General features: G+C 37.5%; 1 protein-coding gene across 4 annotated transcripts in view; it reads right to left on the bottom strand.

The window, feature by feature from the left end:
• Nucleotides 1-22,432, bottom strand: part of frmd5a (FERM domain containing 5a) — a 98,782-nt gene that overhangs the window by 31,765 nt on the left and 44,585 nt on the right. For all 4 annotated transcript variants that reach the window (XM_042496926.2, XM_088080594.1, XM_088080593.1 and 1 more), the window contains exon 2: nt 212-316. In XM_042496926.2, the coding sequence (XP_042352860.1) occupies nt 212-316 (105 nt within the window). The remainder of the gene's footprint in view (nt 1-211; nt 317-22,432) is intronic.

The following is a 22,432-nucleotide window of genomic DNA, read 5'->3' as shown; positions in this document are numbered from 1 at the left end:
TAATATAGATATTTTTTGGTTTCTTAAAAAAACAAGACTTTAATCATATTAAAAATACTTTATTAAAATACTGATATGAAACAAAGGTACATAGCATGCACATAGATCTTCTGCCATGTTCACACACACACATGCATGTATACACACACACACACACACACACACACACACACACGCACGCACACACACACACACACACACACACACTTACCCGCTGTTTATCTGGATCCACATATCTGATGCCAAAATAGTCTTTCTCCAGTAAGTTGAGGTGATGGCAGATGAGGTCAAACAGATACTGTCCCTTTGCATCCCGCTGTAAGACAACCGAAGAAAAACAAAAACTCAGCCTGCGTGCCAACAAACAATAAATCACAAACATATCTGAACATGTGGCCAAACAAAGAAAAGATTTAACAAACAAAAGTTACTATCCTGAGTTCAAACACGAGAAATGATTCCTGCTTGCAGAATGTGCTTCAGATTTTTCTTCTAAAACCCTGCCAGAGATATCTCAGATTCATCCAATATTAATACACAGTCGGAGCCATCTGAAGTGTCTGGAATAAACCCTGTCCACAGCTAAAAGAGGAGCTCAAAGAACGGATGGATTAAATATGCCGAAATCTCACTGGGGTTTTGCTAATACTCTGTGTCTGAACTTCATGAGGGAGTCTCCTTGTCTGCAGTACAGTAAGAAGCCTGGACGTCCAATACTGTGTCCCATAAATATCTGATCCCCCTTTTTCATGTTCACAACAATGAATCTGCATAGCATGGCTGAACATCCTTGCTCCAACCAGAACATTTGGATCAGACTGTAACAAATTTTCTTAAGGAGATCCAACTGTAGCACCGTTTGAAACGTCCCATAGCATTCACTGATATGAAAATATCAGTATTAAAACAGTTGCACAGTTGAGGGATGCACATAGTATTAGCACAAGTACATTAATTTGGATGATTCCAACTGTGTGCATCACTGCAGCGAGACAGGTAGAGTAATCAGAGACAGGTCTTCTGTCAAATGCCCAAAGCAGACCGAGCAGTTGCAAATAGAGACAATAGTAAAATGCACAATAGCATTTAAAATGATGAAAACAGAATTTCAATAAGTTTCCCACTTAATGGTAGGGGGATGCAAATTGATATTTATAACCTTAAATGCACAAACCCACCTCTATTGCTGTGTCAAAAGAAATCAATACTCACCAAACTAGAACAAAATTATAGGCTTATTCTACATATACTATAAAAAATGTGTGTATGTTGTTGTCTATTTGATAATGTAAGTAAGTTCCCGCTTAAACACCCGTCCCTTAAGTCCTTTAAGAGAGAGCCCTTTACTCTAGTGCACTAATTGTGAGCAGATCCATTGAATGTGAGTGCATGGATTGGTTGTCACAGCTGTCAATCATAGTGGAAACAATGTAGAATTGAATAACTCATTAAAACTGAACTTATCATTAAAACAATCACTTGAACAAACAGCAGGGTGATGAAAACTACCTTTAGTGACAGACACCATCTTTGGGAAAAATTTATTTGGCGTGCACTTTGAGTGTTTAATTTGGCCCATATACTAACTAAGAGGGGCGGGGTTTACGACTTGTACTACAGACAACTGCCAGGGGGTGACTGAGATTGAAAAAAATAACAAAGAAAAGAACAGGACAAACTGTGAGAATGCAAATGTAGCAATAAGAATGACTTGGAGATGGATGTGTTAATGAAATAATACATTTCAAAAATGATTCTCAAGAGACATCATTCAAAGATGCTGCTGTCTGATGTTTAGGCAGCAGAACCAAAAAGGTCATTTCAGAAAAACACAAAATAATTGAAAAGATCTTCCAGACGTGCCTCCAACTCAAAACAACACATTGGTTTTCTAACATCCGTCGAGCCCCCCCGTGTACAATGGGCACTTTCCTGTCAGATGTAGGGCTGCAACAACGAATCGATAATAATTGATTATTAAATGTGTTGGCAACTAATAAAATGATCCATTTGTTGTGTCACGTGATTATTACTCACCGTTTTTCTAGCAGCACTTGTCAGGAGCATCTCCGCTGTGTATCAGCTGCAAGCTTGACCTTGCACAACTTCATAAATGAGAGGAATTTGTGCTTATAAATGTGGAAATACAGAACTAATATTTGCGGGCCGTGACGCAGCAGCGACGTTGCAACGCTGCATGTGTGAAAACCACAAGCATGAAACACACTGCAGTTAAGCGAGGCTGAAGTCAAACTGAACATATGTCGTTTTTTGTTGATTCAAAGTAAGGAAATGTAATGGTATGTTGTAAAAGCTGTCAACATTTAGTTTTTTAATTGTTTCATATTTGATTTTGTAGTTATTTATTATTTAATGTTATTTTGACAGCTCAGGGATGTTCAAGCACTGCACTTTTTGCACTGTTGTCAATGATAATATGTTTTTGAGCAAAGTGATGGGAGAAAAAATGCTTATTTTATTATTTCTTTTAATCTGATTCATCGATTAATTGAAAAAATAATTGACCGATTAATCAATTATCAAAATGATCATTATTTGCAGCCCTACCTGAAACCTATCATTTTAAAGCAACATCCAGTCCTATTCATAACTCTGATCTAATACCGTTAGCTGAGCTGACGGACACTCGAGCCTCAGCCCTCAAAATGGCTCCTGAGGAGGTCAGGCTAAGGTCAAGGTTGGATAACCACAGTCTCACTCCTCCGTCCCCTCTCTCTCAGTTTGTCTGCCCTGTGATGGCAACCAGGAGTGTCACTGGCAGCACTCTCCTCTTGTCATTACTCAGGCTGCAGATAAAAGGTACTTCATTAGGACAAAGGCCTGTCGATGCCGGGCTTGTTGCTTAACAGCCAAGACCAAATGCCGATTGGTGCTCTCGCTTCTGACCTTTCTGTAGTGAGACAGATGGGCTTCATGAGTCCTTGCCACTGTCACTTTGAGATTATTCCCTCTTTGTGACATTACAAACCAATTTGAAGTGCCTGCTAACAGAGTAAAATGAGGAAGGATCTTTGTGGTGTGCTCAGACCCATATATGTTTTTTAAGGGTTACAAACAATTGCATACACAACAAATACATAAATAACAACAGATATGGTGGAAGATTTTCGCTAACTACTGTTTTCATGTGCCTCTATTAATCACTGTGTTTAAATCCTCTTAGGTATTCTTGTTTCAGCTAGTTTTCTAAAGCAACCTGATTAATCACAACGTCGTGCATGCAAGAACCTTGTCTCCATAGTCAAGGTGTGTGTGTGTGTGTGTGTGTGTGTGTGTGTGTGTGTGTGTGTGTGTGTGTGTGGGTGTGGGTGTGTGTGTGTGGGGGGGATACACCAGCTAGATTATCCTTGAGAAAGAAAATTTCTTGGTCGACTATAAAAAAAAAAGGATCCTGCATAATCTAAATCAAGATAGTCAGGTGCTTACAAAAAGAACAAAATGAAAGCTAAAAATATCTCTGCTTTTAATCCTTTGGACCCTATGCAAATTGAGTTGATTTCTTTCAAAAAACATAGGAAGAAAACTTTTTTTTTTTATTACTTGAACAGTAGAAAAATAATGCAAAAAATCAATAAAAAGTACAAGACAATTACTTGAAAAAAGTAGTACAAAAAAGCAAGAAATTTGTAAAAAAAGAAAAAATAAAAAAGTACAGGAAAATCACTTGAAATGTAGTAAGAAAAATTAGCAAGAAATAAGTAAAAAGTACAAGAAAATTACTTTAAAGGTGGTAAAAAAATAGCAAAAAAAAGTTAAAAGTAGTAAAAACAAATTAGCAAAACTTTGTGAAAGGTACAAGAAAATTACTTGATAAATAGCAAACAAATAGCAAGAACTTAATGAAAAGTACAAGAAAATTACTTGAAAAGTAGTTTAAAAAAAGCAAAAGAATGAAAAAAAAAAAAGGAAATGGCACGCCCAGTAACTTACCTGGTAGAGCGGGTGCCCCATGTACAGACGTACTTTGCTGCATGTCATCCCCTCTCTTTCTCCCCCTTTCATGCTTGAGCTGTCCTGTCACTAATAAAGGCAACAAGCCAAAAAAAGTGATAATCTTAAAAAAACAAGAACATAACTAATTATAATAATTCTATAACATAATTTTAAATATTTAATTATGAGAATTATGAATATTCTTTTTCACGAGACAATTGTCCCCGGATTTTAAGAAATAATTTTCTAAATCTTGAAGTTTGTGGAACATTTCTTATGAAGTTGCTCATTGCCTTTTTTCCCATGTTTTTGAAAGAAATCTCATTAATTTGCTTTGAGGTTCAAAGGTTAAGATACTTGTAAAAGTTGTCTCAAAGCATTATAAGAAAAGTGATGTTGCACCAGGGCTTAAAGGGTTAAAGTTTGAAGCATGCTTCTTCCCATGAGTTCACCACTGGGGTAAAAACCTCTCTAGACGAGCAACAAAGCCATCCACAAATGAAAAAAACGGCTGTGTGTGAGGAGGACACACTGACTCAGAGGAGACATCTGCTCTTTTGTTGCAAGGAGAGAGCAAGTTTGTTAGTATTCACCAACACTCCCACCAACTGCCCTCCCTCCTCCCCCTTTCTTGCTCCCCAGTGCCCCCTACCTCCGTCTCTGCCCCACACCGATCGCAGCTGCATTACTCCCCCCGCTGGTCCCTCTAATTACAAGACTGAGGCGATTGCGGAGAGAGAAAGCATGTCCTGAAATTTCTAATTAACACTAATGAACCTTTTCCTCACTTCGATGGGCATCTCAGTATAGCCCTACAGGAGCCTCGACAGATTTATGAAGAGGGTTTATTGGTTTGAACGGCGATGGGAAGACTTTCCAAAAAAACAGGTGACAAGGTGTGACCCTGTTAACATCATCCAATCCTGCTGTGTTGCATTTGTTAAAAAAATATTCCATCACCTCCCAGTAAAAAATAATGTTAATAAATAAACTCAGAGAAAAGATTAGGATAAATTATGAAAATGCAAATGTGACAATAAGAATGACATGAGATGGATTTATTGAATGAATCTAAAACATGGTTTCAAGAGAAATCATTCTAAAATTGTAAGTAATTTCACTGTAAAATAACAGGAAAAAGCTGGCAGCACAGAGGCCAGCAATATATTGCAATTATACAGTATCTATATTGTCGAAAGACTTTACAGCCTATTACACTGTTAAAAAAAGACTGCTGTTTTTAGGGAAAAAAACAAACAAAAAAACTGGCAGCTGTTGCCAAAAAAATCTGTAAAATATAGTGAAGATGAACAACTTTAGAGAACAACCTGTAAAGTTTACAATTTAAAACTGTTGTAATTACAACATTTTTACACTGTAAAATTCACACTGTCCATTGAATTTCTTCAGTTCCATCACCAGTGACCTTACTGTAAAAACCTCAGTTTAAATTGATAATCTAACAAAAGTCTACACATTAGAAAATCATAATTGTTTTTCTATCAATTTCAAATAGTTGTTATGGTAAAGTAAAATAACTTTTTGTAAATGTCCTATAATACTGATGCCAAAAACGTTATCTATTGAACATCAATAAGAAAATTAAGGGACATTCAAATGTAACATTGTAAAATCCACTGTAGGCTACATATATATCTAAATCATAACATGAATTTGTAAAATGTAATACCCTTTCTTTCTGGAAAAAAAAAACTACCTCACAAAAACCCTTATTTTAATACTGTCATGTTTTAATTTTAACAGAATTGTACTATTTTTTCTGACAATGTTCTTGTGCTTACACATTTTACAAACAAATATTATTTTAACATATTCTTACTTTAAAATGAAAGGTTTTGTTTGGTTCAGTGCTTTACAAAATATTACTGTTTCATTATTTTTCTGTTTACAGTTCCATGATTTTTAGCACTTTACTGTTAATTTTACAGATATTTTTTAAAGCGTATTGTAAAACAGAAATATGGTATATTTCTGCATTTCTACAACATACAGTAAAATAGTGGCAGCACAGACACCAGCAATATAATCGTTATTTTATAGTGTCCAAGTTTAACGTTTTCCAATCTAATACTTTAAAAATGAAACGCAGCATATTCCTGTGTTAACCACAGTATATGGGAAACATTCCAGTCATCTAATGCTCTGTTTTACTGCTGCCTTCCTCTGCCAATGCTAGCCTCTTGGTGTCTAATTACTGGGTTAACCAGAATTTCTTTCCTCAGATGCAAATGATATAATTGATAAATTATATCAATGTTACCAAAATAAATCAACAAAAAATGATCGTAAATATTGTTTGAGCTATTCAAAATCTCCTCCTCACTGATAAATGACACACTAAAACTAGCGAGACAGCCTGTTGGGCATCAGTTTCACATCAAACATTCTTAGAAATATGAAGAAGATACCTGCAAAAACAAAATAATTTAAATAATTTCTAATGTGTAGATTTTAGTTTCTGAAGTCCGTTGGGAGTTGATGGCAAATTATTTCCATTTATATTTCTAAAAGAAAATTGACTGAGAAAAAAAAGCACTCACCTAATGCTAGAATTACAAGACTAACTTTAAATTAACCTCTGACCGAGCTCCAAATTGTCCACGCAATACCCATCATCTAAAACAGCAGCATACTGTTAAGGTCCTCCGTTCTGTTACTTCAAGTGGAGCAACCCACAATGCACTGCTAACAACTACACCCAACCGTTTCACATGAAGTATTTTACTGTTGGAGATTGGTTGTAAATTAACAGCAGTCGCTTACAGTGAAGATGTTGCTGCCTGATGTCGAGGCAGCAGAAGCGAAAAAAGTAATTGTAGAAAAACACAAAATAATTAAAAAGATATTTGAGACGTGCCTCTAACTGAAAACAACACAGTGGTTCTCTTACAATCAAAAGAGTCCCCTGTGTACAATGGGCACTTTCCTTTCAGATTAATCATTAAAACGGTCTCCATGTCAACGCAGGAGACCAGACCATTAATAAAAGATTGTATCACTTTATAGAGGAGTGGAAACATAATGCCATTGACAGCGTGAGACTGTGTGTGTGTGTGTGTGTGTGTGTGTGTGCGTGCACGCGCGCGTGCGTGCGTGTGTGAGAAAAACAGCAGGTTAAAGGTACAAGAGCCCCGAGGTGATGTCTTTGGCTTCATAAGCAGATTACTTTCTTTTGTCCCAGCAGTCTGAGTGGTTGCACTGGTTAATGTGTCAGAGTGATTCAGTGTCCTGACCGAGCTGCACACAGTTCAAGTCATAACCCCTGCCACTTCAGCTGACTCTCTCAGTCTGTTTCTTTCAAGTCATAAACTGATGTTTGTTTTGGTTTTATCGAAACACACATGAACAGTTCGTGAACAGGTTCATGAACAGGTGTTCAAAATAATGAAGCACATCATGTCACTTTATACATTTACAGCTATTTTAGTGGGTATTTTGGCATGGATCATTATTATTCCATTTTAAACCAACAGATTAATGCAGGCTATTGCATTTTCAAGGCTTTTGCACACCAAGTCTATTTTTTTGTATGTGTATTTTTTTTTTGTTACACAGGAACTTTGTACACTAAGGTCGATGCATATTATTTTTATATTTATTTAAAACATTTTCAATACAAGACAAAATCCACTTGTGCAGTGAAGTTGATTTTGTGTTTTTTATTTTCCATTTTTTTTTAATTGAAAAAATACAAAATATTGGGTTCATCCAATCCTAAGAAAACATTCAGAGGAAGGAGAGTTTTGCATGCTGATAATGGAGCTGCAGAATAATTGTTTCTACATGACTATGTCAGGATGTCAGTATTCCAGTTTAATAAGGTGCTAGCTATACTGGAATCAATGATGGAATATTACAAATTTCCACAATCCACTTGTTCTTAAAAAGCGGCTCGCAGAATGTCTGGAAGGGATACACATATGCACACTAGGGTTGCAACAGTATACCACTCTCAAGGTATACAGCGGTATAAAAATCGCTTGTTATGGGACAACCGGTGGCTCAGTTGGTAGAGCAGATGCCCCATGTACAGAAGCTGTGTCTTTGCTGCAGTGGCCATGGGCTCAATTCCACCCTCAATTCCACCCTCAGCCCTTTGCTGCATGTTACCCCCCAAAAAAAAAAAAAAATATATATATATATAAAAACGCTGGTAGTACAGTGAATATATGCTTGTCCACAGTATAGGAAAAAAAAAAGTCTAAAACATTTTCTGCATACTTAGATTTTTAAAAATGGCTGCAAGTTTTAGTTATATCATTAAAACATTTGTCCCATGAAACAATGTTTTCGTTCCTGTAAGGGTCATTGTAAGTTCTAATATTCTAATAATAATAATAATAATAATAATAATAGTGAACAGAAAAAAAGCTATTTATTTGTAGGAAGGTGGCTAGTGCTGCGGCTGCAATAGAAATATTCCTGCTAATGTTTTGAACACCCATCATCATGCTTCTTCGAATGCTGTGGAACATCATTAAATGCAGTCATTTGCAAAAATATTTCAAAAATATTGCTTAGGTTTTGCTCAAATCTGTAATGGAAACCTGCCTTGTGATTTAAATCAAGATATATCACACAGTTGTGAGGAAAAGACTGCAATGAACTGCATTTATGAGGTAAACTTTCCACAAGATGATAACAGGCCTGTAGCTTAAAGGGTGAAAACAAGAAGTAAATGTATGTGGCTTATTTTTAAGCTCTGTATCATTAACATGAAACTCAAAAAAAAACTTCTCTCCCATTAAGTCACAGTCAGCAAGCAGTCATCACACTCATTAGCTTTGGAGAACAATTCATGATTTCTAAGAGGAAATAACTTCACTAACAACATAACAACATCTGCCTCAAAGCAACTCACTGGTCAGTAGAAGTGAAAGAAATAACAAGCATATGACACAATTTACTGCACCCATATATATATCTAAAATACATTTTGAGGACATAGACTCCACAAAATTAATCAAAATAGCTCATCTCCTTAGGTGTGGAACCAATGGATCAGCATATGGTCGGACAATTGCTGTTACTGTGGTAGCTCATTGGCAGCTTTAAAATAGGGTTTTTATCTTATATGTAACCGTGGGCAGTTGAAGGAGACAGCGAACATGTAATAGAAAGTGACAGAATATCTCAGAGTGATTAGGATGCTTCACTCAGACTCTTATAATCATCAATCATACAATACAGATGATGAGGGGACAGGTCGACCATCACAAAGGCACCACGATGTCAGAGTGATGCCTCAAGGAACAATACAGCATAGAGTGTCATTAAGAGTGGAGCAGGTGGACTCAAACACAGGAGTCTGCAGGAAACAGACTACAGTAGAAAGAATAATAAAGTTTCATGTAGTAAAAGTAAAACTGATTATCGCAGAACAAAACCATCCAACAAAGACTGAACTGAAAACCTTAAATACAAACAAATCTAATGAGGGGGATGAAGAAGGGGTGGAGAAGCTCAGGTGCGGGTAATAAGGGGAGTCGGCAGAAAAACAGGCAGGGAGCTGATTGGGAAACACTGTGGGAGCAGTGTGTAGATGGGCAAAGGAGGGGAAAGACAGCAAAGGAGCATGGGAGGAAAAACACAGCAAATAGAAAAACAAAAACCCAGAAAACAATCTAACATACATCAAACCGTCTAAGAATATAAATATATACTTGAGCGCAAAACACTATATGCTACCTCTTTTATCTGCAGCAAACAAAAAAAAACAAAAACCCAGAAGCAAAATCCTTTTAATCACTGCTGTCTTGTCTTTGATACAAGATTTATTTGAAAACATAGTTTTCTCTATGTGTTTTAGGACACTGAAAAACAAATCTTTTGTAAAACTCCCTCCAGGGTGAAGAGTTTTTGCCCTCTGAGGTCACAAGGCAGGTTACCATTAACCCTCAAATTGCACAAATTGAAACACGTCAATTTTGAAAAAAACATTCCTCATTCATCGCAAAGAAGTTTTTACACTTGCATTAGGTGGTATTTCAGGTGATTCCAAGAATGAATATTTCACAAAACTTTAATGGAAACACATTTTTGGCCTTGATAGGTCACATGATGCTATGGCTATGTGCTTGTTGGTAGCTGGCTCCCTCATGATGCAGCAGGAGTTACAAGAGCTGTTATTGCATCACATAACTCTACAAAAGTTGAACAGATCATCCAGATGTGAATCCATAATTCCTCTGTGAAATCATGGACTATCACCTCTCCATTATGGGTCCTTAATACGCCTACTTGGCCTTGGATTGGAAATAATGACGGCTAGTGTGGTGGCTGCAATAGAAATAAATCTGCTAATGTTTTGAACATCAGTCTGCATGCTTCATTGAATGTTATTGTGAGAGGAGAAGTGGCATATCATCACTCAATGGAAATGCAGTCATCTTGCAATCGTTTTTATCGAGATTTTGAAAGTATCATTTAAGTTTTGCACAAATCTGTATTGGAAACCCGCCTACTGTTTCAAAGTAAAAGGACTAGCATTTTAAAATTTAACAAATACTGACCCTAAAAGTTATAACCAAGTGTACACACAATTAAACTAATTCAAATAAGAAAAGGACTGGTTTATTGGCATACACATGTATAATGTGATGCATCTATCATGAGTCTTATTACAAGACACTGCTGTGAACCAGAGAAACAGTTATAGCTCTATCTTGCCAGGCGAAAAGTGGGCCATCAGAACACGATGGGAATGTGTGAGGATTTGCCCCAGAACTGTGAGGAATCAAGAGAATACGTGCAGTAAAAAAGAAGCTGTGGATGGAGTGATAAAGATAATTGCTTTTAAAGCTTCTCAACGGTAGTTTGAATTGGTGACGTGTGAGTTGGCATTTATGATCAAAACAGAAATTCACAAGAGAGGAATGTTCTACAAACCTAACGTTGAGACCGCTTACAATTTTTTCATGATTAATATGTTATGTGGCTGTAGCCCTGTTCAACAATGTTAACAGGGCTTTCAATAAATTGATGGCATTATGACCAATGTTTGACGTAAATATTATCAAAGAAGAATCCATTCAGAGATATGCAAAATGAGGCCAAATGTTATCTACTAGTTGTACCTCTACACGCTACATCAGACAGCAGCAACATTTTGGGAGTGAGGTTCATTTACCTTATTCCGTATGTGATAAGAGGATGGGAACTACACATTAATCATATGTGAATTCAATGTTTTGCTTTGTCTGCAAATGCTTTGGGATATAGTAATGTTAAGCTTTTATAGAGGCAGGAAGAGTAAATAGTCCAATTAAAAGTGATAATTAACTGTGTGTTAACACATGCTGTGTTACGGGATGTGTTACATTAGTCAGGGGAGCAGTATGTCTCTTAGCTGCCTTTACTGCATATTTTTATACTATTGTAAAGGCTATCACACCTAACAGCTCTATGTCTACTGCAAATCATGATTATTAATCATTATAGCAGAATTTTAAGGAATTACTTGTGTTATGTTGGCAAATTTAAATGAATTTTGGGGTAATTAAAGTCAACAAACACTTTCACACACACACCGTATTGATAGGATGCAAAGCTTTTTGAAGGTAACCAGAAGGGCTGGCACCTTCTGGTCAGTCGGTTGATTGGTTGGTTGATATGTTTTTCTTCAATCAAATTCTTACTGGTTGACAGTTGTTGGTGTTACTTTCATAAAGCCATGTATCCACCAACTTGATTTGTTTTACCAGGCACCCTTCTGAAATTGCCCATTTCAAGACATCCTGTGGGTGGGGGACATGGAAGTCTGTGCAAAATGTCATGGCAATCCAGCCAGCATCACTCTAAAGTTAAGAGTATTCATAGTAGCATTTCCTGTCATTCATAAATAACCACAGCAAACACTGTACATACATGACTACTGAGACACAAACAGGATGTACAATCAGCCCCCGAGAACTGGCTCTAAATGTGGGTTTGATGGAGAGATGTTTGATGTGAGCCTAAATGATAATGCTCCTTCCTGCAGGAACGAGGAAATAAACATGCTTCTCAATGAGGATTTCTGAGTCATTAGTCCTTCAGCCCACCAGTGATGGATTTCACTGCCAGCCTGGCTCTAATAGCTTTTCTGTGACATCTCTCTGCTGCACATACAGCTGAGAATTGTGGGTACAACAATATCACAAAATACCCTCTGTAGACCTTTCCACAGAGCTACATTTTAAAAAGTCAAAGCAAGAATGATGCAAGAAATAACCCAGGTATCATGGATTTTCTGCAGCTGGTCAGCTAAATATTTATTTTAAAAAAGATAATAATACTAATACTAATACTATACTAATACTAATAATACTAATAATAATAATACTAATATATATATATATTAGTAAGCTTGGAGTTGTTCCCCTTCTGTACAACAGTAAGGTTTTCTTACTAAAAAGCTTGACAAATTCCACCCAAACAGAAAGAGCAGCACAATTGGTGTCATGCTTGGGATTAGCATATAAACAATGCTTCATTTTTTTGGCATTTGCACAGCTCTGGTGGTGATGCGCCAGTTCAGTCTCCCCCAGTGTAGTGAAAAGGCTGTCGGGCAATGACTCAGTGTCACTAATTCAGACTGTATTAGCCCCTCAGACCTGACATTTATTCGCATGCACTGTTAACCTCTGCATACACTGTTAACCATGGAATGAGAACTGGGCAGTCTTACAGCGTGCAGTGTTATCATAACTATATCTAGGTTTAGCCCACAGGCACAATTAGTTGTACATTCCAGTTGCTGTCAAAGGCTCATCCACTCATTGACTCATTTCTGTCGTTTATCAGTGTAATAACCATGGCCACTCAACTATTGGATTTCTTGGCAGAGGTGGCTGTTAATGCCTCTGAACCTTTAGTGTTTTTTTCATCCATTTCATAAATGGCCTTTAAAGAACATAAGACCGTAACAGAGACTATTCCTAAGTCGAGTCCTTAGGCCTCATTCTCTAATATATTTCGAAGTTTGATCTCAAATTGATTCTTGAAAGAGGTCCATAGAAAGGTCCACGTCAGCCAGTTGATCTTAATTAGCATAGGTAAACCCCCCTGAAAGGCCATGAGACTGTAGAGCCATGGGCACACAGAAATTAAATAAGCAGAAAACAAGTTTAGGGAATGAAGTTAAGAATGCCCAAACTAAAGTCTAAAGAAGGTGGAGCACAGGATTAACACAACCATTAAAACCATTAAAAAAAACATAACTCTGAGCTGGAGGTACTTCTGCAGGCACACAAGCTGTTATGTTTAGGGGCATTAGTAGAGGATATACTATATTACACAAAAAGAGATGCACCATGTTCATGAGAATTACCCAATAACCAAAAATTCTGCACAAACATGTCAGCAAAATGTGTTTACAATAATAATAATTAAAAATACCTAAGAACAAATCCTAAATAAGAAAACACTGGTGAATTTCAGAATCATTGTGTAAACTGTGGGTTTCAAGAAGAAACTTCTTCTTAATAACAGTTGGTGATAAGGCCCATTGTTACTGTTAAAAGCTGCACCACATGCTCTCCTAATTGGTCTCAGGCTATAACTTCCTCAGTGCATCTCAGCCCTGCTCTTTTAAAAAACAAAGAAGCGACCACTTCACTGAGCTCTAGCATCATCTTCTTATCCAAAGCTAACCCCCTGTCAAGAGAAGGCAGCTGGAGTTTATCCAGCAGCCTCCACCACTGGCTCTTTCTCTTCAGCATCCCATCTCTAAAATATGCACAGACACCCATCGGGCCTAATTGTTCCACTACCATCACACATTCTGTTTGGCGTGATTATCACTGTTGATAATGCAAAACCCCTCTCTGTGAGGGCACACACTCGCTGGTTCCATCTCCTGATCCCCTCCCAACTGTACGCTGATGACCTCTGATTGCCTTCCTCTATCAGAGCATTTCATCGAAACAGTAACTGACTTCTCTTAGAATTTTCCTCCTGTTCTTTCCACACTTAACAGTTTGCTCCCAAAACTGCCCTTTTAGCTGCTTCTTCAAGAATCTGTCAACACAAACAAAACAGCTGGTTAAAGCATTGTGCGTCTCCTTCAATAAACTACTGCTGTCAGACCTCTAATGAAAAGCAAGACTGCATAGGACAGGGGGCAGAGACAAAAAGGCTTTCTGAGAAGAATTCACTGAGACACACTTATCTTTTTACTGTCAAACTGTAATTTCCCTTCTGAATTCTGGGTCTTTTTCTATCATTATTGAGGAGAGGGATATTTCCCAGCCGCAGCCTCTCCTATTTTTATCAAGTGGGCTGATTGAATGTGAAGTCACAGGAGAAAATGTCAGTTGGGGATAGTCCTTTCTCAAACTTTTCAATAGAAATGCAGCTAAATGGTGAAAACAGTTTCCTAAAAATACACAACAATTTCTTTGAGTTGTGTTTGGACACCTGTGAAGAGCAGTTTTCCACTTCAGAGTCAGTTTGGCTGCAATGAGGAACAAGCCTCAGGGCTCCATCTATGAAGATTTTGGTTCCTGAGATTCCCTCCTCTGTCACATTAAGTTAGACTAATGCGAGGCTACCTTGTCCAAAACAGTCAAATCGTCTGAGAGCCTCGAACCAGTGTTGACCAGAGAGGTGATGACAGGCACATAACCTAGTCTGGGGTGTTTAATAAATAGATTCAGAAGGGCATAATGATGTTAAGACTATGTTTTTACGTTACATGGCTTAATGGTTATTTACGATTATTTCCCCAGATCAAGGTTTTCTGCCTAAAATGTTTACAATAATGTTTGGCACTTAATTAATAATAATAATTCGGGCTGTGTTCATGCTTATGGCATGCAGTTTGGGAAGACTGTGTATTTTTGTTTAATCTTGAAATTTCCAGCTCAGCTCCTACAACAAGTCTAAAATACACAGTTAACAAAATTGTTACATTCATACTGTTAGGTTAAAAAAATGCTCAATTGAAATTGCAATTATTGACCCCACAGCCATTAAAGCATAAAAAACATGCATTGTAATATTTCTGGGTGTCATTCTGGGCCTCGGACTTTGTAATTTTTACTATTTTCCACCTGATGACATCATTTTTACCATATTTGGCATATGGAGAAAGTGCATGTTTTTTCCATAAGGTGCACTGTTATAATTAATGTATCTGCTAATCACTGACATATCCCAGGTTTTGATAATAATAATTTTAAAAAAAGAAGAAAAATCTACTTTGCATGTCGTATGTTGAAAATAATTCATTACTTGTGTTTTCTTTTTCATCTAAAACACAGTGGCATCATGACAAAAAGCTGGCATTTAAAGGGTTAAAATTCTTAAAATTAATAAATATTTGATATTTATGATTAGGACTGCTGTTGGTTAAAAAATAAACTTGAAAGTAGAAAATAATTAATGTTATTATGTAATTAATGTATTTTTATATTTGTATATATACAATATTAATGTATCTATTAATGCATCTATGTCTGGGCCCTAAGGGTTAAAAAAGAGACCCATATCTGACATCAGTGTGAACGGATATCTGCCCTTAAACGCCTCACATGTAGCCAATAATGTCTCACATCTGAGTGCTGAAACAAAAAAACATGCATTTTGGGAGAAAAATAAATAACATAATATAGTTCTTCTCCTGAATTATTGCCAAAGTAGGAAGGTCTGATGATGTAATTCTAAATAATAATTAGCCATGTGCTTCTGTTTGTGTGTAATTTTGTATTTGCCGAAGAATGGCCGATTGCTTTCGGGGAAACGGCCTCTCTTATGAATCGGCTTTCATTTCATTTGCTGTATTGGCAACTATTGCTTAAAGTTTCATGGTGGTGTGGATTCGGCCTGCAGAGGAGTCAGTAGTGTCTGGGCAACAATGTGGAGGATTTCATGGAAGAACAGTTCCAAAAACCATAAGATGTCCAGGGCTATTTTCAAAAATCTCTGTCTGCTCCATACAACAATGCTGTCATGACAGACTGTTCCGTCAGAAAGCACCTGCCAGTTGAGCTCCATTGTCTGGCGACTGGGGCAGCCTACTGCAGCACGCAGTACGGCTGAAGCACCTGCAGCGTTTAAGCAGCCTGTGCTGTGAAGTATAATGTGGGGAAAACAATGAATGAATAGGTAAACCAATGAATTTCAATATGAGCATTCTAACAGTGATCACATGGCCAATGATCAGATAAATTTACGATTTAGGACCACATATAAAAGCCGCCAGGGTCTGATTTGAAAAAAAGTTTGTGTCCACAGCACTGAAAAAATCAAATTCCTCTAAAAGTATAGGTTGATTTCAATTACAGATCTACACTTACATCATTCTTACTTAAGTGATTTTTTCTTAATGTCAATAAAACACAATTGCAAGATGATTGCCTTTACACTGAGTGATGTTCTGCGACTTCTCCTCTCGCAATAACATTCCAAAAAACATGACGGTGGATGTTCAAAACATTAGCAGGTTTATTTCTATTGCAGCCACCGTGCTAGCTCATTATATCCAATCCAAGGAGACATAGGCCTGTTATGCGAGCGATAGTGGAAAGGCAAGCTCCTTATACATGGCAGCAGCCACACATTAGGGGTTTCTGGGAGGTGATAGTCCATGATTTCACAGAGGAATTTTGGATTCAAAACTTCTGGCTGATCCACTCAACTTTTGAAGAGTTATGTGACACAATAACAGCTCTTGTAGCTCCTGCTGCATCATGAGGGAACCAGTTTCTACTGACAAGCACAAAGTCATAGCATCATGTGAGCTAGAAAAGCCAAAAAAGTGCTTCCATTGCAGTTTTACGAAATATGGCTTTTTCCATTCACCTAAAAGACCACCTCATGTGAGAATAAAAACTTATCTGGATAAACTGGATTTTTTTTTTTAAATGCTTGACTGACACCAGCACTCACTCTGCTGTCTTGTTGTCCTCAGAGTCTGTGGTATCTACAGATCAATGATACAATGTCAACAGTCTTTCTGTTCAGAGATCCTCTATCCCTTTTACATAATTAAGAACTTTTGAACACCTCTGACTAATTTATCACATCAGTAAAAGCCATGCATAGGTTACAGAGTGGGATATTTTTCTGTCTTGGCAAATGCATGAGGCTCTAATATAAAAGCTTCTGCAGACAGATTCCCCAACTTTCCTTCTTCCTATGCAGCAAAAACATGCAAAAACTGACAGCACTGTGCAGCGTATTGACAGATGAAAAACCATAAAACCCAAAGCACACAGAGGCTCTTTTATATGACTAGGCAATGTAAGTAAACTGTACTTTTGCCAGCAGGACACAGTGATAAGATTGCTGCTGTAACGTCAAAAGCAACACATTAAAGTGAGCAAGAAAAAGGCAAAGTGAGCAAGAAAAAGGCAAAGTGAGCAAGAAAAAGGCAAAGGTAGCAGAGTCCCTTTGAGTGAATGCAAGCTTTTCTGTAGTGAGTAGGCGGAAGCTTGATTTTTCTGGCTCTGCTGCTGAAGTCACTTCCAGATGGAATAATGTTTGCTCGGCAGACACACCTGTTTTTCAGAGAGACTATGCAGTGAGGAAGTCATTATCTGTCAACCAAAAATAACATGACACCAATTGAAGATGAAATCCTTTGTTTGTGTTGGTTTGTTTTAATCTTTAACATTTAAAACACAAAAAATGACTGTTGTTTGTTTACTGTTAAGGTGTTTAGTATATACTGGTAACATATAGCAGAGATGGGCTGTGATGATGTAGCATCAATGTATCTGTGAGCAAGTGTTGCTGTTTTTGCCATCTGAATTTTGAAAGTAGTACTTAAACAGAAAGTTTCTCATCAGCTGCAGCTATTTAATTTGTTTTCAAAAATGTCTCTTTACTAAGCTTAATTTCTGCTTGCCATCATACCTTCGGCGCAAAGGTGCACAATCCAGAGATGACGCCATTACTTATTTTGTGTGAAACGCAAAGGCCCTGCAAGTTGTCAGTTTTCAAACCCTCTACATATGAGATAATTGGTTGGCTATTTGAACTGGAGCGAGAACAGATAATTCTGCCAGAGCAAATAAGAATTGCAGATGCTACATCTTAAAGGTCCCGTGTGTACGATTTAGGGGCTTTTACTGGCACCAATTGTATTATATGTTCATAACTATGTTTTCATTAGTTTAGAATAACCTGAAACCAAGAATCGTTGTGTTATTGTTACCTTAGAACAGTCACGTCCAACGTCCGGCCTGGGGGCTAGTTGTGGCCCTGAGGCCGATTTTAAATGGCCCTTGGCTTGTCTTTCAAAATATACTATTAACACAATATTGACTAATCAAGCAAGATCACTTTGCATTTATTTTCATTAACTTCACCATAGAAGGACTATCACACAGTTTGTAGACATTCACCAAGGATATAATATGATGCGAGAAGGACACCCCTGCCTTAGATTCAGCCATTTATATGTACATACAAATGGGCTCCTTTTCCACAAAGTCAGTCATGTTGTTTTACTGTCACCACACAATCAGTGGAAGCACAGAGGATAAGAACATAAGCTGTTCTGCTGTACTTGTAGTTGGATGGAAAAAATCTAAATTTCCTAATAAAGACAAAGATACTTTTTACAATATCACAACACAAGGCGAGTTTCCATTACAGATTTGAGCAAAACTTAAGCAATATTTTCTAAATGTCGATAAAACACAATTGCAAGATGACAACTTTCTTGTGACTTTTCTTCTCGCAATAACATTCCAATAAGCATGTTGATGGATGTTCAAAACATTAGCAGGTTTTTTTTTAGCTTTTTTTAATTGCTTGACATACCACCTTGTGCAAGCGTAAAAACTTTTTTGCAATAACTGGGAGGGGGTTGGGTTATCTTTCAAAATTGGCATTATTTGATATTTGCAATTTAAATTTGCACAATTTCAGGGTTAATGGACACCTGCCTACAGTTATGAAATAGTGCTGCTTTGTAAACTGCATCCAGCTGCCCCCTCACTGTAGTGATGCCTGAATTTCACTCAGTGTGCCTTTAGTATTTCTGATGACCTCCCACATATTTCGTAGCCGCGTCTGACTCCAGCATGCCAGAGGCACTCAGTGTGCTGTCTGTTTATGCCTCTGAAGTAAACCACTCCTGCAACAAAATGTAACAACAGCTACCACAGTTGCTTCTCTACTTGACGGATTTACTGTAATGTGTATGTATCTGGATGTCTGGGTCTGTATGTGGGGTAAGAACAGTGCTCATGTGACCGGTAGAAGAGCTGGTTGATTGACTGGTGGAAAGATGTCGAGCTCCATTTCTCAGTCATGTCACCCTTTGGCAGTTTTAAACATCTCATGCTGAGCAGAGGGGCCTTCCGTGGTGCCACTTCAATCTCTCTATTGTCTCCAGAGCCCCGGGAAATATCACTTTCTAGTGGGGAATTCAGCCATAAAAATGCAGAAAGCTGTTTGGGCCTGGAGACTAGCTGCCTGTGCACACAGGCGTGAAAGGTTCACCACTGCCCCTGTGTGTCAACGCTCTAATGGAGGCCCAAGGGAGATGCAATCTTCTCAATAAATGATTCAGAGAAATGAGGTTTTTATAGAATGCAGTTCCACCTAGTTGTGACAAGAGTAAATCTGGCCAAGGGTGGGTCATCAAAAGTTCTGCTCTGATCCCAAAATGATGCACTGAATGGAAGAAGACTGACTAAATTCAGAAGGGACTAAAAGTTCATCAGTATGGAGTGATTTGACAATGTTATTTCAAGAGTGAGAAGCTGAAGAAGTCTGCTGTCACATTATATTATTAGCCATCATTTTCCTTAATTATTATGTGTCACAGAACATATGCTTCAAATCTATTTGCACTTAAATCTGTATAACTAGCAGCATCAGAAAAAAATGTTGGTACTGTACATTTCTGCAAACCATGATTATGTTACTTTTGGATGTTTCATACATGCTCACTTGATTCAGTGTTTCTAAAGTGATGTAATATAGAAGCTGAGTTTGTCATATAGAGGTGGAGGGAATTGATGAAGGAAATGGTAGATGGCATGTTGCCTGTTCAAGACCAACAAACAACAACAAAACCAGCTGTGTTTTAGCGAGTCACTGCTGTGTTTCCAGCCACTTTTTAGGCTAAAAACTTGGGTGTTTCTTAGCAACCCATCAGCAGGTATAGTGGCATGAAGAGACTTTGGTTATCACTGAAACATTGCTGCTTTTCCTGCCAGGATTGTGGCCCCCAAAACCGGTTATTTTAACCATTAGAAACCTGGATTGACATCACTACTCTTGTGCTGCATTTAGATGCCTTTTAAAGGATTAGGATTTTTTAAAATCATTTAAATTTATCTTGTACTTTGCATCCTGTACATGTATTTAAACCCTTGAAGCTTGAGCAAATTGGCACAATGTATTTTGAAAACATAGTTAAAAAGGCAATGAGCAAGTGTTCTACAAACTGCAGGAAATTAGTTAATTTGGAAAATTACTTACCTCACATTAACCACAACATCGTTGAAAAGTTAAGTTTCAACGTATCCACCACAAAATAACATGCAAATTTCACGCATGTATGTAGTTTAAGTTGGCATAACAAAAGCAAGAGCTTTAAATACTAGTCAGTTATTCAATGAGGAATTCCACACACTGAATTGGTAACAATTCCGAAAATGACTTGACTGTTTAAGTAATTTTTTGAAGCAGGAAATATTTAAAGGGGAACTGCTTCTCAACTTTGAATGTGTAGTGGTTTTTCTCTTTTTTTATGATATTACAGTTGGTCAGACAAGCAATTTTATTATGTCACCTTGGGCTCTGGAATTGTGCAATGACCATTTTTCAGTTTTTGGCCTTTAAATATAAAAAATATTAATAAATAATATACAATCCAAATAAATCATCATTAGTGAAAATAAACTTTAGTTTCCGCCTTAATATTCATGCAAAATGTATAGAACTGATACAAGTCTGTGAATTGTTTTTTTAAAACACATTTCAAACCTTTAAAACACTGCTGCTGGCTTCAAACAGTGGGCACTGGTCATATAAAGTATGCATAATTAGGCCAGCTAAAACCTGAAGTCTATGATCATCAGGGGGTGCACTAAGGTGAAATAACCTTCAAAAGTCAGACACTCATTAAAACCAAAAACTGCCAGGCTCCACTGTAATGGGGAATATTAAGAAATGATCTTATTGGTCACACACAATCGGATCCCCCACTGGGAAACAAAGAGCCATTTCAATGCTGCTGAGCTCTCCAGTGCCCTATAAAACTGAGCTGTCTTTGGAAACTCCCAGAGGACATTGTAGCTAGTGTTTGTACTGTAGGCGACAAAATCATAGGCCTCATCAAAGCCACTGCACTGTCTTTTAATCAAAGTCCAGTCCAGGTCTTTGAGGACCGCATACATAAAAATACACCACAGAGCATACCATGTTTATTAATTATTGTTTTAACTTGAGGAGATTTAACAGAATAATGTTCTGTTAATCTTTGAACCCTGTTTTGTTTGAAGTAATCTGATGTGATGTAATCTCCAGTTTACACTTTATGACAGTCACTTTACACTCCAAACTGTCCCAAGGAGGTTGCAGAGTTGGACTCAGGGAACGGCAGATCTCTCCTTACTTTTCAACATTGTATAGACACAATAGTGAGCAGACTCATTTCTCAGATACTGTTATTTTTTTCGTTGATTATTTAGTGTGACAGCCGTGAAGAGTTAAACCATGAAGATGAGGGCTGCTGCCTCGACCCACTGTGCTGTACTTGGCAACCAAACAGCGAGGCAGGACGAGCTGAAAAGTGCTGTTGAGTTGTCTGCTGGGGATTTAGAATGACAGCTTATTTGAGAGATTTACTGCGGTGTCACTTATGAGGCTTCAAGGAAGAGTCTCCCGACTGCCTAATTCTTGACATTGTTAGAACTTAATTGGACTTACTGGAAATATTTTCTTTGATCAATGTTTTAATGAGGACAAAAGTAAACAATGTGGTCATCCATTCAACAAAATGTGAGAAATAACTCAAGCCCGGTTTACGCAATCTTTCATAGAAAAAGATGTTACATCAAAGCTCCCATTTTTAAGTGAAAGTATGAAAAGGCTGTTCTCCAGTCAGGATTTTGACCACATCACAGCACTGAGACTGCTCTTGTTATGCTCTTTAATAACGTCTATTTAAACAGAGACAGTGAAAGAGTTTCAGTCTTGGTATCACTAGATCTCAGTGATACATTATACACAGTCAACCACAACATATTGCTAAACAGACTGTGGACTTTCAGAAACAGATAGTGAACTGGTTTGAATCTTTTTTGAAGGACAGGGACTACTTTGTGGCGGTTGGTAATTACACATCTGAGCATTTTAATGTCATGATAATGATATCACTTGTGATAAATGAACAGACCTAAGTACACTCAGTTCTACCTTTCTGCTGCTCTCGGTATACTGCAGCTACCTGAAACATTCCTTTTACACTTCAAACTGAAATTCCTTTAAACATTGTATCTAACTTGATTCT

Source organism: Plectropomus leopardus, chromosome 7, assembly GCF_026936395.1.
Source record: "Plectropomus leopardus strain MGB_pleo_1.0 chromosome 7, ASM2693639v1, whole genome shotgun sequence".
Taxonomy (NCBI): domain Eukaryota; kingdom Metazoa; phylum Chordata; class Actinopteri; order Perciformes; family Serranidae; genus Plectropomus; species Plectropomus leopardus.
The sequence above is the reverse complement of the archived record's forward strand: the minus strand, read 5'-3'. Positions and strand labels throughout refer to the sequence as shown.